This window comes from Rhodnius prolixus, unplaced genomic scaffold, assembly GCF_049639745.1.
Source record: "Rhodnius prolixus isolate KJV_2025 unplaced genomic scaffold, Rpr scaffold_14, whole genome shotgun sequence".
Classification (NCBI taxonomy): Eukaryota; Metazoa; Arthropoda; class Insecta; order Hemiptera; family Reduviidae; genus Rhodnius; species Rhodnius prolixus.
In genome coordinates, this window is record NW_027411594.1 from 8,584,973 (window position 1) to 8,598,923 (window position 13,951).

Below are 13,951 nucleotides of genomic sequence, written 5' to 3' on the forward strand. Positions count from 1 at the left end.
TTGTTCTCTCCCAGTTTGGGATGTCTAAAAGCATTAGCCACCCCAGGAGGTAGGGAGGAGACTATCTTAGCCTCACCTCGCCCAGTTGGTCCAGTCAGTTATTCCAAGCCCTTTCCCTTGGCACAATGTACTTCCTCCTTAAGTACAACCCTTTCAAGTTTGTGTTCTTAAAGGGGGAAGAGAAAGGCTGGGTGGATGGCTTCCCTCACTTGAAGGACTATATCCTCCTCCCCAATCTGAAATCGTAAAGAGGTAAGAAGGCAACAGATTTTAATTATTCTAAATTAAAGCGGATTAACCGGAAACAACTTTGTTGTTTTGAAGGATATAGAGTGCCGGAGCGTTGAAGCGTTTTGAACGCAAGAGCGGAAACTGTGCGCAAAATTGGTTTTAAAATACAGACTAAAGTAACGGAAGTATAAATACTTACTTTCTGGGAAGGGAGGGAACAAAAGAGATAAAGGCTAGAAAGATGAGAGGAGCATCACCACAGTTTTTAGTCTTGAAAGATGTTGTTTACTTTTAGAAGACCAACTGTGCGCGCCTAGCCGCTAAAAGAGATCTAGCATTGTTCGCCCAATCAAGTCATCCCGATTAGAAAATCGCTTTCCTCTCTAGAATAAGATGTGGGTTTAAGATGTTTTTAAATTTTATTTTAATTTTAATTTCCTCAAAGTTAAAAGCTGCTCCAACTGTCTGGAAAAGTTCCCTCTATCAAATCACTTAGAAGCTTCCGCTCCCGCTCTCTCACTCACTCTCTCTCTCTCTCCCCATCTCCTTAAAGGAATGTTCAGGATCTAAAGATCTAAAGGATAAAACAAAAACGAGGGGGGGGGGGTGAACAGTGAGATAGCGCCCAAGAGAAAGGGATTTTTGTGGTAGTGTGGTTTGAGTTGGCAATACTGTGATTTCCTGCCCAATGAACATTTTACATTTAATTTTCTTAAATCTATCTACCGCTTTCTTGTTTGAATTGTTCGTCTCCTTTCTGTAGTATTTCTTTAAAAGAAAACAAATCTTACAAACGAATCATTGAAAAAAATCATCGTTACATCATTGCACTCTGCGTTTTGGAATGTTTCTTTGTCAAGAATACAAGAAAAAGAAGTCAAAGTTAAAGAAATTACTCACAAAGGAAGTAAATACGTGTAACTGACAGAAAAGAAATATAAGTTACGTCATCCGTTCTTTGTACTTCCGTTCCTGTGATTGTGGCTGTGTGTACCCGCGTCATTCCTATTAATCGACAAACGAGGATTGTTGCCTTTTATTTAAAAAATAAAAAAAAATAGGGAATTCTATCTTTTATAGAAAACGAGAAAAAAATTGTCAAAGTTGGGTTGCTTTTCAAAAGTTACGCTTTTTCGAGCACTTTTTTGGAAGATCAACCCTTTATACAACTGTCCTACAGGAGTGGTTTAATCCACAAATATTCACACTTATTTAGCCTAAATATTTCTAAAATCATTTTTTTGCACCCAGGATACTCATCAAAAAGCAGGGAACTTCTATATAAATTCAGGTTTTTATTATTTTTGTTCAATCAGGAGATGGAATTGGATGGGCCCCGTTCCCCGCTAACTTGCCAACCTGTTCGCCTAAAACTCCTTTTTTTTTATATATATATATAAGATCCAGAATCTTCCCACTAAAAGTTCTTGCATGTTATCCTGCTGGCTCCCAAAGAGCTTCATGGGTTTCATGAAGCAATCAGGCTGGATATAAGACAGTTTTTTTTTTTTGGACGGTTTTATTCCGCCAATAGAATTGTTAAGGACTCATGATACTGGTACTGTCAGGACCCAAACTCCCCGGGAACGTTCCATTGTTTCTTGTAAATAATCATTTTTCTGAAATTAGTCATTAAAAATTGTTTTCCTAAATGGAAGAAGAGGTTCCCTCTAGTTCGAACATTTAAAACCTTTACACTTTAATGATACCTCCTCACACAAACGACAAAGCACAACAGACCTGCTACAATAAGAGCATAACCTATCCTTATTATAACCACACAGTGTTTATTGTAAGGTTGCAATGCCAATAATATCGGTTACGACTGTTTCAGGCCACAGATAAGTACCAAAACACTTGTAATTCTTTATCTTCTTTTTGTGCCTTTTTCTTTCTCTTTTTAGTTTAAGGAAGATGAGCCTTGTTGTGGTTCGGAAAGTTATGAGCTGACATAAATCATATCTTTAATTTTATTACTTCTTACAATGCCTTCTTCCCCTTTACAGCATCTTTACATCCAGAGTCCAGTGTCCGTCTCCCTTCTCCTGGGATTCACTCTTCTTCATTCTTTAAGAAGAAACATTTCTTTAATAAGCCATATAACAATATATATCTCTTTGCAGTTAGTCGTCCATTTTCACTTCGTTAATTAAAAGGAAAAAACCTTACCAGAATATAACCACACATAAAACTTCCTTTCTCCTTCCAATAAATGTTTCCTCTACCAAACTAACAATCAAATCGTTGTTACAAGCATTGTTAGTAATTTTGAAAATAACCGGAAGCTTTATCTTGAAAGAAGAATAGCAGATGCTCTGGAATGGAGCTTCAGGCAAACAATTGTTTTGATTCTTACAAGAACTGAATATTTCTTACAAGTATAATAGAAATTCCTTAAACAATTTTAATTAAATAAATTATTTTTTAAAATCTTAATCTCAGAATTTCTGACATCAACTATTATCACTAAAACTATGCTATTTATACCAGTTATAGAGTATACTTTTCTCTACAATTGGGTAAAGAAATCATTGAATTCTACTGAATATGATGAGAGATATAAAGGTTTGAAATTTAAAGGAAGTTAAAAACAACGAAACATTAACCTTCCATATCTCATAAACTATGGTCACTAAAACATTGCTATTATTGTCAGTAATAGAGCTATTTATTCTCCACAATTGGGTAAGAAATATTGAATTCTAATGAATACGATGAGAGATATAAAGGTTTGAAATTTGAAGGAAGTTGAAAAACACGAAAATTTAACCTACCATATCTCAAAAACTATTATCACTAAAACATTGCTATTAATATCAGTTATAGAGCTATCTATTCTCTATATTTGGGTAAAGAAATCATTGAATTCTACTGAATATGATGAGAGATATAAAGGTTTGAAATTTAAAGGAAGTTAAAAACAACGAAACATTAACCTTCCATATCTCATAAACTATAGTCACTAAAACATTGCTATTATTGTCAGTAATAGAGCTATTTATTCTCCACAATTGGGTAAGAAATATTGAATTCTAATGAATACAATAAGAGATATAAAGGATTGAAATTTATAGGAAGTTGAAAAACACGAAAATTTAACCTTCCCTATCTCATAAACTATTATCACTAAAACATTGCTATTAATATCAGTTATAGAGCTTTCTATTGTCTATAATTGGGTAAAGAAATCATTGAATTCTAATGAATACGATGAGAGATATAAAGGTTTGAAATTTGAAGGAAGTTGAAAAACACGAAAATTTAACCTTCCCTATCTCATAAACTATTATCACTAAAACATTGCTATTAATATCAGTTATAGAGCTTTCTATTGTCTATAATTGGGTAAAGAAATCATTGAATTCTAATGAATACAATGAGAAATATAAAGGATTGAAATTTGAAGGAAGTTGAAAAACACGAAAATTTAACCTTCCCTATCTCATAAACTATTATCACTAAAACATTGCTATTAATATCAGTTATAGAGCTTTCTATTGTCTATAATTGGGTAAAGAAATCATTGAATTCTAATGAATACGATGAGAGATATAAAGGTTTGAAATTTGAAGGAAGTTAAAAACCACAAAACATTAACCTTCCATATCTCATAAAGTATGGTCACTAAAACATTGCTATTAAAATCAGTTATAGAGCTTTCTATTCGAATAGAAAGAATTAGGTAACTAATTATTTGAATTCTAATGAATACGATGAGAGAAATAAAGGTTTGAAATTTGGAGGAAGTTAAAAACCACAAAACTTTAACCTTCCATATCTCATAAAGTATGGTCACTAAAACATTGCTATTAAAATCAGTTATAGAGCTTTCTATTCGAATAGAAAGAATTAGGTAACTAATTATTTGAATTCTAATGAATACGATGAGAGAAATAAAGGTTTGAAATTTGGAGGAAGTTAAAAACCACAAAAATTTAACCTTCCATATCTCATAAACTATGGTCACTAAAACATTGCTATTAAAATCAGTTATACAGCTTCCTATTCTCTAGAATTAGGTAATAAATATCATTGAATTCTAATGAATACGATGAGAGATATAAAGGATTGAAATTTAAAGGAAATTGAAAACCACAAAACTTTAACCTTCCATATCACATTGACTATTATCACTAAAACAAAGCTATTTATATCAGTTATAAAGCTATCTAATCTCTACAATTGGGTAAGGAACTCATTGAATTCTAATGAATACGATGAGAGATATAAAGAATTGAAATTTATAGGAAGTTGAAAAACACGAAAATTTAACCTTCCATATCTCATAAACTATTATCACTAAAACATTGCTATTAATATCAGTTATAGAGCTATCTATTCTCTACAATTGGGTAAAGAAATCATTGAATTCTAATGAATACGATGAGAGAAATAAAGGTTTGAAATTTGGAGGAAGTTAAAAACCACTAAAATTTAACCTTCCATATCTCATAAACTATGGTCACTAAAACATTGCTATTAAAATCAGTTATACAGCTTCCTATTCTCTAGAATTAGGTAATAAATATCATTGAATTCTAATGAATACGATGAGAGATATAAAGGATTGAAATTTAAAGGAAATTGAAAACCACAAAACTTTAACCTTCCATATCACATTGACTATTATCACTAAAACAAAGCTATTTATATCAGTTATAAAGCTATCTAATCTCTACAATTGGGTAAGGAACTCATTGAATTCTAATGAATACGATGAGAGATATAAAGAATTGAAATTTATAGGAAGTTGAAAAACACGAAAATTTAACCTTCCATATCTCAAAAACTATTATCACTAAAACATTGCTATTAATGACAGTTATAGAGCTTTCTATTCTCTAGAATTAGGTAAAGAAATCACTGAATTCTAATGAATACGATGAGAGATATAAAGGTTTGAAATTTAAAGGAAGTTAAAAAACACGAAAATTTAACCTACCATATCTCAAAAACTATTATCACTAAAACATTGCTATTAATATCAGTTATAGAGCTATCTATTCTCTATATTTGGGTAAAGAAATCATTGAATTCTACTGAATATGATGAGAGATATAAAGGTTTGAAATTTAAAGGAAGTTAAAAACAACGAAACATTAACCTTCCATATCTCATAAACTATAGTCACTAAAACATTGCTATTATTGTCAGTAATAGAGCTATTTATTCTCCACAATTGGGTAAGAAATATTGAATTCTAATGAATACAATAAGAGATATAAAGGATTGAAATTTATAGGAAGTTGAAAAACACGAAAATTTAACCTTCCATATCTCATAAACTATTATCACTAAAACATTGCTATTAATGACAGTTATAGAGCTTTCTATTCTCTAGAATTAGGTAAAGAAATCACTGAATTCTAATGAATACGATGAGAGATATAAAGGTTTGAAATTTAAAGGAAGTTAAAAAACACGAAAATTTAACCTTCCCTATCTCATAAACTATTATCACTAAAACATTGCTGTTAATATCAGTTATAGAGCTTTCTATTGTCTATAATTGGGTAAAGAAATCATTGAATTCTAATGAATACGATGAGAGATATAAAGGTTTGAAATTTGAAGGAAGTTGAAAACCACAAAACTTTAACCTTCCATATCTCATAAAGTATGGTCACTAAAACATTGCTATTAAAATCAGTTATAGAGCTTTCTATTGTCTATAATTGGGTAACTAAATTATTGAATTCTAATGAATACAATGAGAGATATAAAGGATTGAAATTTGAAGGAAGTTGAAAAACACGAAAATTTAACCTTCCCTATCTCATAAACTATTATCACTAAAACATTGCTATTAATATCAGTTATAGAGCTTTCTATTGTCTATAATTGGGTAAAGAAATCATTGAATTCTAATGAATACGATGAGAGATATAAAGGTTTGAAATTTGAAGGAAGTTGAAAAACACGAAAATTTAACCTTCCCTATCTCATAAACTATTATCACTAAAACATTGCTATTAATATCAGTTATAGAGCTTTCTATTGTCTATAATTGGGTAAAGAAATCATTGAATTCTAATGAATACAATGAGAGATATAAAGGATTGAAATTTGAAGGAAGTTGAAAAACACGAAAATTTAACCTTCCCTATCTCATAAACTATTATCACTAAAACATTGCTATTAATATCAGTTATAGAGCTTTCTATTGTCTATAATTGGGTAAAGAAATCATTGAATTCTAATGAATACGATGAGAGATATAAAGGTTTGAAATTTGAAGGAAGTTAAAAACCACAAAACTTTAACCTTCCATATCTCATAAAGTATGGTCACTAAAACATTGCTATTAAAATCAGTTATAGAGCTTTCTATTCGAATAGAAAGAATTAGGTAACTAATTATTTGAATTCTAATGAATACGATGAGAGAAATAAAGGTTTGAAATTTGGAGGAAGTTAAAAACCACAAAACTTTAACCTTCCATATCTCATAAAGTATGGTCACTAAAACATTGCTATTAAAATCAGTTATAGAGCTTTCTATTCGAATAGAAAGAATTAGGTAACTAATTATTTGAATTCTAATGAATACGATGAGAGAAATAAAGGTTTGAAATTTGGAGGAAGTTAAAAACCACTAAAATTTAACCTTCCATATCTCATAAACTATGGTCACTAAAACATTGCTATTAAAATCAGTTATACAGCTTCCTATTCTCTAGAATTAGGTAATAAATATCATTGAATTCTAATGAATACGATGAGAGATATAAAGGATTGAAATTTAAAGGAAATTGAAAACCACAAAACTTTAACCTTCCATATCACATTGACTATTATCACTAAAACAAAGCTATTTATATCAGTTATAAAGCTATCTAATCTCTACAATTGGGTAAGGAACTCATTGAATTCTAATGAATACGATGAGAGATATAAAGAATTGAAATTTATAGGAAGTTGAAAAACACGAAAATTTAACCTTCCATATCTCAAAAACTATTATCACTAAAACATTGCTATTAATGACAGTTATAGAGCTTTCTATTCTCTAGAATTAGGTAAAGAAATCACTGAATTCTAATGAATACGATGAGAGATATAAAGGTTTGAAATTTAAAGGAAGTTAAAAAACACGAAAATTTAACCTACCATATCTCAAAAACTATTATCACTAAAACATTGCTATTAATATCAGTTATAGAGCTATCTATTCTCTATATTTGGGTAAAGAAATCATTGAATTCTACTGAATATGATGAGAGATATAAAGGTTTGAAATTTAAAGGAAGTTAAAAACAACGAAACATTAACCTTCCATATCTCATAAACTATAGTCACTAAAACATTGCTATTATTGTCAGTAATAGAGCTATTTATTCTCCACAATTGGGTAAGAAATATTGAATTCTAATGAATACAATAAGAGATATAAAGGATTGAAATTTATAGGAAGTTGAAAAACACGAAAATTTAACCTTCCATATCTCATAAACTATTATCACTAAAACATTGCTATTAATGACAGTTATAGAGCTTTCTATTCTCTAGAATTAGGTAAAGAAATCACTGAATTCTAATGAATACGATGAGAGATATAAAGGTTTGAAATTTAAAGGAAGTTAAAAAACACGAAAATTTAACCTTCCCTATCTCATAAACTATTATCACTAAAACATTGCTGTTAATATCAGTTATAGAGCTTTCTATTGTCTATAATTGGGTAAAGAAATCATTGAATTCTAATGAATACGATGAGAGATATAAAGGTTTGAAATTTGAAGGAAGTTGAAAACCACAAAACTTTAACCTTCCATATCTCATAAAGTATGGTCACTAAAACATTGCTATTAAAATCAGTTATAGAGCTTTCTATTGTCTATAATTGGGTAACTAAATTATTGAATTCTAATGAATACAATGAGAGATATAAAGGATTGAAATTTGAAGGAAGTTGAAAAACACGAAAATTTAACCTTCCCTATCTCATAAACTATTATCACTAAAACATTGCTATTAATATCAGTTATAGAGCTTTCTATTGTCTATAATTGGGTAAAGAAATCATTGAATTCTAATGAATACGATGAGAGATATAAAGGTTTGAAATTTGAAGGAAGTTGAAAAACACGAAAATTTAACCTTCCCTATCTCATAAACTATTATCACTAAAACATTGCTATTAATATCAGTTATAGAGCTTTCTATTGTCTATAATTGGGTAAAGAAATCATTGAATTCTAATGAATACAATGAGAGATATAAAGGATTGAAATTTGAAGGAAGTTGAAAAACACGAAAATTTAACCTTCCCTATCTCATAAACTATTATCACTAAAACATTGCTATTAATATCAGTTATAGAGCTTTCTATTGTCTATAATTGGGTAAAGAAATCATTGAATTCTAATGAATACGATGAGAGATATAAAGGTTTGAAATTTGAAGGAAGTTAAAAACCACAAAACTTTAACCTTCCATATCTCATAAAGTATGGTCACTAAAACATTGCTATTAAAATCAGTTATAGAGCTTTCTATTCGAATAGAAAGAATTAGGTAACTAATTATTTGAATTCTAATGAATACGATGAGAGAAATAAAGGTTTGAAATTTGGAGGAAGTTAAAAACCACAAAACTTTAACCTTCCATATCTCATAAAGTATGGTCACTAAAACATTGCTATTAAAATCAGTTATAGAGCTTTCTATTCGAATAGAAAGAATTAGGTAACTAATTATTTGAATTCTAATGAATACGATGAGAGAAATAAAGGTTTGAAATTTGGAGGAAGTTAAAAACCACTAAAATTTAACCTTCCATATCTCATAAACTATGGTCACTAAAACATTGCTATTAAAATCAGTTATACAGCTTCCTATTCTCTAGAATTAGGTAATAAATATCATTGAATTCTAATGAATACGATGAGAGATATAAAGGATTGAAATTTAAAGGAAATTGAAAACCACAAAACTTTAACCTTCCATATCACATTGACTATTATCACTAAAACAAAGCTATTTATATCAGTTATAAAGCTATCTAATCTCTACAATTGGGTAAGGAACTCATTGAATTCTAATGAATACGATGAGAGATATAAAGAATTGAAATTTATAGGAAGTTGAAAAACACGAAAATTTAACCTTCCATATCTCATAAACTATTATCACTAAAACATTGCTATTAATGTCAGTTATAGAGCTTTCTATTCTCTAGAATTAGGTAACGAAATCATTGAATTCTAATGAATACGAAGAGAGATATAAAGGTTTGAAATTTTAAGAAAGTTGAAAACCACAAAACTTTAACCTTCCATATCTCATTAACTATTATCACTAAAACATTGCTATTATTGTCAGTTATAGATGTAACTATTCTCTACAATGGTCTCAGATTATTTTCTATCCTTTTCCTGAAGGCATTAATCCAGAAGGAAGAGAGAATAATGCTAATTTCGGTTATTATATTTTACTTCTTTTCCTAAGTTTTCGAACCCAGGACTAGAATCATCTTTACGGCTACTTAAACATACAGTTGAGTTGTAAATGTTCCTTAATTTTTGTACAAAATGTTAACAAAAATAATTAACTTATGCATATTGTTAATTTTAATTGATCGGTTTTAAATATTTCGTTTGTGAATAGGTCCAGGTTTGCTAATTGTCTAGAAAAAAATGATTTTTTCTTTTAATGTTTTTTTGTAAGTTGGTAGACATGTTCAGATTTGTTTTTGCTTTATATAAAGCAAACAAGACGATCTATCTTTAGATAATGTATAAGTTAAGTAATCTATAATAAATAAATAAATATTTTTACCATGTTCCCAATCTTTGTATATATGTACATACAAACTGAAAGGTGGCTTATTTATTTATATATATATAAAGGGGAAACGTGATACATAAATTAGCATGTTAGGTTGCATGTGCTCTACAATTTTGGAGCTACTGTTAGATTTAGAATTGTCTAAATAATTTAAACGCACGCTTTGTTGATTTTATTTAGGTATTATTAATTTTATGTATTCTATTTGTACTAGCTGCATTAGTGTGTGTGTAATTAACAATTTAAATTTATGGTTTTAATTACTTTATTACTGTTCTGTTGGTGGCTTAACTTGTTAAAGTTACAGGCCTGGACGGCCGCCTAAGCGGGCTCCGGTGGGACTATCCTTGGCAGCCTCGCATCTCTCGCAACAAATCAAGAAACATCGCCTGGACAACGGGGACTATCCATCCAGTGGTTATGAGAATGGTCATATCTCAGGTATGTTAGTTTTTTTTTTTTTTTTGGACTTAAATAAGAGATTATGCCTGCAAAAACTTGCTTATGTGCGCGCAGAACTTATCGCTTCTATTTACTGTAGAACCTCCTGGCGATTGGGAAGATCGACGGAGTGGTGGTACATCGCCGCCGTTAAGATTTGGTCCCGCACCGCCGAGTGCACTCGGTCCTTCTGCGGCCGCTTTTCTGCGTGGTCATCAGCCAGCCAATGGTGCAAAATGGAGGTTCTCAGGTCCTGAACATCCTTCCAGTGATCAGAGCGGTCAGTGCAATTTTCTTTTATCGTTTTTATTGGTTATTTTATGGAAAAGCTAATCAGGTTACAATTTTTAGTCATTTTAGGAGTTCTCGTTAAGTTGTCCGACATTCACTCTTAGACTTTTAAGAGTACTTAATAGTATTTCCATTAAACAGATCGAATTTTTTTTTTTTAGATCTTTAGATATCAAAACCTAATTCTGTCTCTCCTTAAGTCTAGCAGAAATCAACAAAAAAGAAGAACGCTACGTTCTCAAAACATATCCGAACTTTATTCTGAGAGAGAGAATTTACGATCAATAATGGGAACGGCTTTGCTAACAACCACTTTGAAATTCTACATTAATTGATTAAAGTTAAGTAAGTAAAGTAATTGCCTATTATTTCAGGCGGGGCTTAATGTCCAACTACCATTTAGGTGTCGTGGACGGAGGCGACTAGCAAACATATTTTACTTTAAATTTCTTTTATTAACCATTAAATAAAATCCAACGTTTAGACTAGAAATCGAATCCACTAACCAACAATACATCTTAGCATTGCGGCCTATAACCGCTCGGCTACCGTAGCGCCTACATTAATTTATTATTAGCAATTCAGAATATTATTTAGGAAATTATTAATAATGGCAGTAATTAAATTTAAAGTAAAATACAGAATGATAAATGAGAAAAATAAAATATCTATTTATAAGCCAAGATGACGTCATTCATCCGCCAATATGACGCAACATATTTCTGTATATAGATTATAGAGGAATCAATTATTATACTTGCTATAGATTTAATACACTCTAACAAACTGTTTACATTGAATGATTAAGGTAGGCTGTGGAGGTTGTTCAACTCGCCTCACTTCATCCCAATATTAAAGTGTCGGGTATTAAAGTGTCCAAAACAAACGTATTAATTTTTTCTGGACAGGATGTTTTTTTTTGTTTTTCATTTTCTTACTGCAGCAATAAAGGAAGAAAAATGCTGTGAAAAATTATAGTTCAAAAACATGCAGTTTTCTCGGAAAATACAGGTTCGGTATCTTTTATTTTTAAAAGCAAAAATAAAAGAAGCTGGAAATCTTAATAATCTTTTTTTTTTTTAATGATATTTCCACGAAGGCGAATCAAAAATCATGCTTGCTTGATATATAGATTTGTAAGTTTGAAAGCAAAAAAAAAAAAAAAACAAAAAAAAACATAACCTTGAGCATGCACAAACATGAAATGCTTGACTAAAATTTACAGTATATTTACCAACGCCAACCCGACTAAAGCTAAATGTATGCATTATGGATTCAAACTAATTTATATAGAAGTTAAGTTATATGTACATAATAGGTAGGTAACACAATGAGATGTTTCTATGTATGTACGGTAAATGTGTGATCGTATCCGCTGTTTAGTATTGGTGGATTGCCCAAACATGACCATGGAATGGGTCGACGCCAGTTTAAACATATTGGTCACTCTGTTCGACCTGCGCAAGCCTTCATTCTGCTCACTTTAGGCTGTTTACGCTCACTATTGTTGCATATCCATGTGTACTTATGGAGGGGGGCAGTGTGAGCATAACTATTGTACACGCTTTGCCCCCCGAGTATCAAGAGCCGGACTGGCCTAGAATTACTGCCTACCGTTAGCGATATTGCCTGGCTTTAGACTCTCCCCCACCCCAGCCTTGACTGATTGGTCCGCCCAGATACTCTAGGCTACACCATCCTCCGTGGCTGGATTTCATGAGCCATGCACTGACAAACTGATTAGCAACATAACCTGCAGAGCTGATTAACGGTAGAATTCTAGCGCAAACATCACAAAACAGTTAAATCACATTGAGAGGGAAACCTTCCCTAAACAATCTCTCTCTCTCTCACACACTCTCTCTCATCCTCATACACATACACACACAGAGTAATAATTTCCATATATTCATGAATTCCGCTTAAACTAAAAAATAACCAGTATCCGCGTCGGTCTAAATTACAAAAATTAATTAAACAAAATATCGTTTACATTTATACGCCACATTTCCGTTTTTTATTCATTACAATTAACTTGGTTTGAATCTTCTTCCACCATCAGAGTATTTGATTCAACAGTTTGGTGGAGAGATTTAAGAGAATTTAAGCTTCCATATTATTTACACAGTCATTGATTGAACTATACGGAGGAACATTTTCGGACATTTCTGTGAAACGGATATGGTTAAGGAACTTCTCTAAAGTTCCGATCTTCGTTTTCTATTGATACGGATAACAATAACATCTATTCCCAACAATATAACCTGGTTATGTAGGCGCCTCGGTAGACGAACGGTTGTAGGCTAGACCCGCAATACTAAGATGTATTGTTGGTTTTAGTGGATTCGATTCCCTACCACTAGGTCTTGGATTTTATTTAATGGTTAATATGAGAAATTTAAAGTGAAGTATGTTAGGCGGTTATATGCATGCATGTACTCAACATTTTCAATAAATTATTATTATTATTATTATTTATGCTAGACCTGCAAAGCTCAGGTGTATTGTTGGTTTAGTGGATTCGATTTCTAGCCTAAACCTTGGATTTTATTTAATTAAATCTTGTAAGGCGCTTCATTAGCTGAGCGGTTATAGGCTAGACCCGCAAAGCTAAGATGTATTGTTGGTTAGTGGATTCGATTTCTAGTCTAAATCTTGGATTTTATTTAATGGTTTTAATCTTGTATGGCGCTCCATTAGCTGAGCGGTTAGAGGCTAGACCCGCAATACTAAGATGCATTGTTGGTTTAGTGGGTTCGATTCCTGGTCTTAGGCCTTGGATTTTATTTAATGGTTAATAAAAGAAATTTACAGTAAAGTATGTTTGCTAGCGCCTCCATCCACGACACCTAATTTGGTAGTTGGACGTAAAGCCTGCCCGAAAAAAATAGGCATTACTTTTCTCGTTATGTAATTTTTTAAAAGAGGTAACTTATAGGTTTTTTTTTTGTATACAAGAAGAGCAATTACTTTATCCAACTGATTAAGTTCACTTTTAATCGGCATGTTTATGTTTGTAACAAGTCCAAAAAGTTTGAAACCCAAGACAGTACCCTATCATGCCTTGATTTGTCTGTCGCTACACAGTCTCTCTCAGTTTACTTTGAGTTTTATTTAGTTCTAGATTATATTTTCTGAGATTCTTCGAAGTAAATGAAGATAGCTTCTACATTGAATTCTAAATTTACATTTTCGAAGGAC

General features: G+C 31.2%; 1 protein-coding gene across 8 annotated transcripts in view; it reads left to right on the plus strand.

Annotated features, from left to right (window-relative positions):
* Window positions 1-13,951, plus strand: part of LOC141451822 (uncharacterized) — a 390,222-nt gene that overhangs the window by 150,829 nt on the left and 225,442 nt on the right. For 5 of the 8 annotated variants that reach the window (XR_012457116.1, XM_074123509.1, XM_074123510.1 and 2 more), the window contains 2 exons: window positions 10,320-10,459; window positions 10,560-10,739. Coding sequence is in view for 7 of the 8 variants with exons in the window: in XM_074123509.1 (XP_073979610.1) it covers window positions 10,320-10,459; window positions 10,560-10,739 (320 nt within the window). In the remaining variant the exon portion in view is untranslated. The remainder of the gene's footprint in view (window positions 1-10,319; window positions 10,460-10,559; window positions 10,740-13,951) is intronic. The other 3 variants (XM_074123508.1, XM_074123513.1, XM_074123512.1) reach the window with 1 other exon arrangement.